We start from the raw sequence: 920 nt of genomic DNA, 5'->3' as shown, positions 1-920 counted from the left end.
GAGCGGGAAGAAATTTCGAAGCAAACCTCAACTTGCTCGATATTTGGGCAATGCTGTGGATTTGAGCTGCTTCGATTTTCGGACGGGCAAAATGATGCCGAGCAAATTGCAGAAGAATAAACAGAGATTGAGGAATGATTCCCTGAATCCTAATAAGGTAACGACCCTATAAAGCCCCCATCCTATAATCCTAATCCCAATCCCGTCATCTGAATCCTAATCCTGTCACCCTAATCGCAATCATATCATCCTAATCCTAATCCTGAAATCCTAATCCTGACCCTATAGTCCTAATCCCGATCCAGTAAATCTAACCCTCAAGCTATAGCCCTAATCCTGTCTGGGATTATTTATGGGATTATGGTTATTGTATGGGATTATTGATTGCATTATATTTGTTTTTTTTTGGGATTATTGATGGCATTATTGTTCTTATATGGGATCATTTATGGGATTATGATTCCTTTTTGAGATTATTTATGGGATGATGTTTTTTATATGGGATTATTGATGGGATTATGGTTCCTATATGGGATTATTTGTGGGATTATGGTTGTGTTTGGGGATTATTGATGGGATTATGGTTCTTTTTTGGAATTATTAGTGGGAATATGGCTCTTTTGGGGATTATTGATGGGATTTGAGGTTTTTGGGGGGATTAAACACAAATTGAATGATTTTAGGGCTGTTTATTCCTACAACTACACTTCTTTTTTGGGATTAAAGCTGGGCTTGCGATTCTTTTTGGGATTAAGATCAACATTAGGATTTTGGGCTTCATTTACTAGGGGAAACCAGACCTGAACACGGCCCTCCCCATCCGTCAGACAGCTTCCATCTTCAAACAGCCCGTCACCAAAGTCACCAACCACCCCGATAACAAAGTCCGCTCCGACCCGCAGCGCCTCGGCGAACAACCC

At 40.7% G+C, this 920-nt stretch overlaps 1 protein-coding gene across 1 annotated transcript; it reads left to right on the top strand.

Moving 5' to 3' along the window:
* Nucleotides 1-4: 4 nt before the first annotated feature.
* Nucleotides 5-917, top strand: LOC104916269 (methyl-CpG-binding domain protein 2-like; the record flags this gene model as incomplete). The annotated part of the gene is made up of 2 exons (XM_010727315.1): nt 5-157; nt 789-917. Coding segments are annotated over 2 exons (282 nt in total), but the record flags the coding sequence as incomplete, so codon positions are not given.
* Nucleotides 918-920: the final 3 nt, after the last annotated feature.

Source organism: Meleagris gallopavo, unplaced genomic scaffold (assembly GCF_000146605.3).
Source record: "Meleagris gallopavo isolate NT-WF06-2002-E0010 breed Aviagen turkey brand Nicholas breeding stock unplaced genomic scaffold, Turkey_5.1 ChrUn_random_7180001880494, whole genome shotgun sequence".
Taxonomy (NCBI): domain Eukaryota; kingdom Metazoa; phylum Chordata; class Aves; order Galliformes; family Phasianidae; genus Meleagris; species Meleagris gallopavo.
Note: the sequence above shows the minus strand (reverse complement) of the source record. Positions and strands in the feature narration are given on the sequence as shown.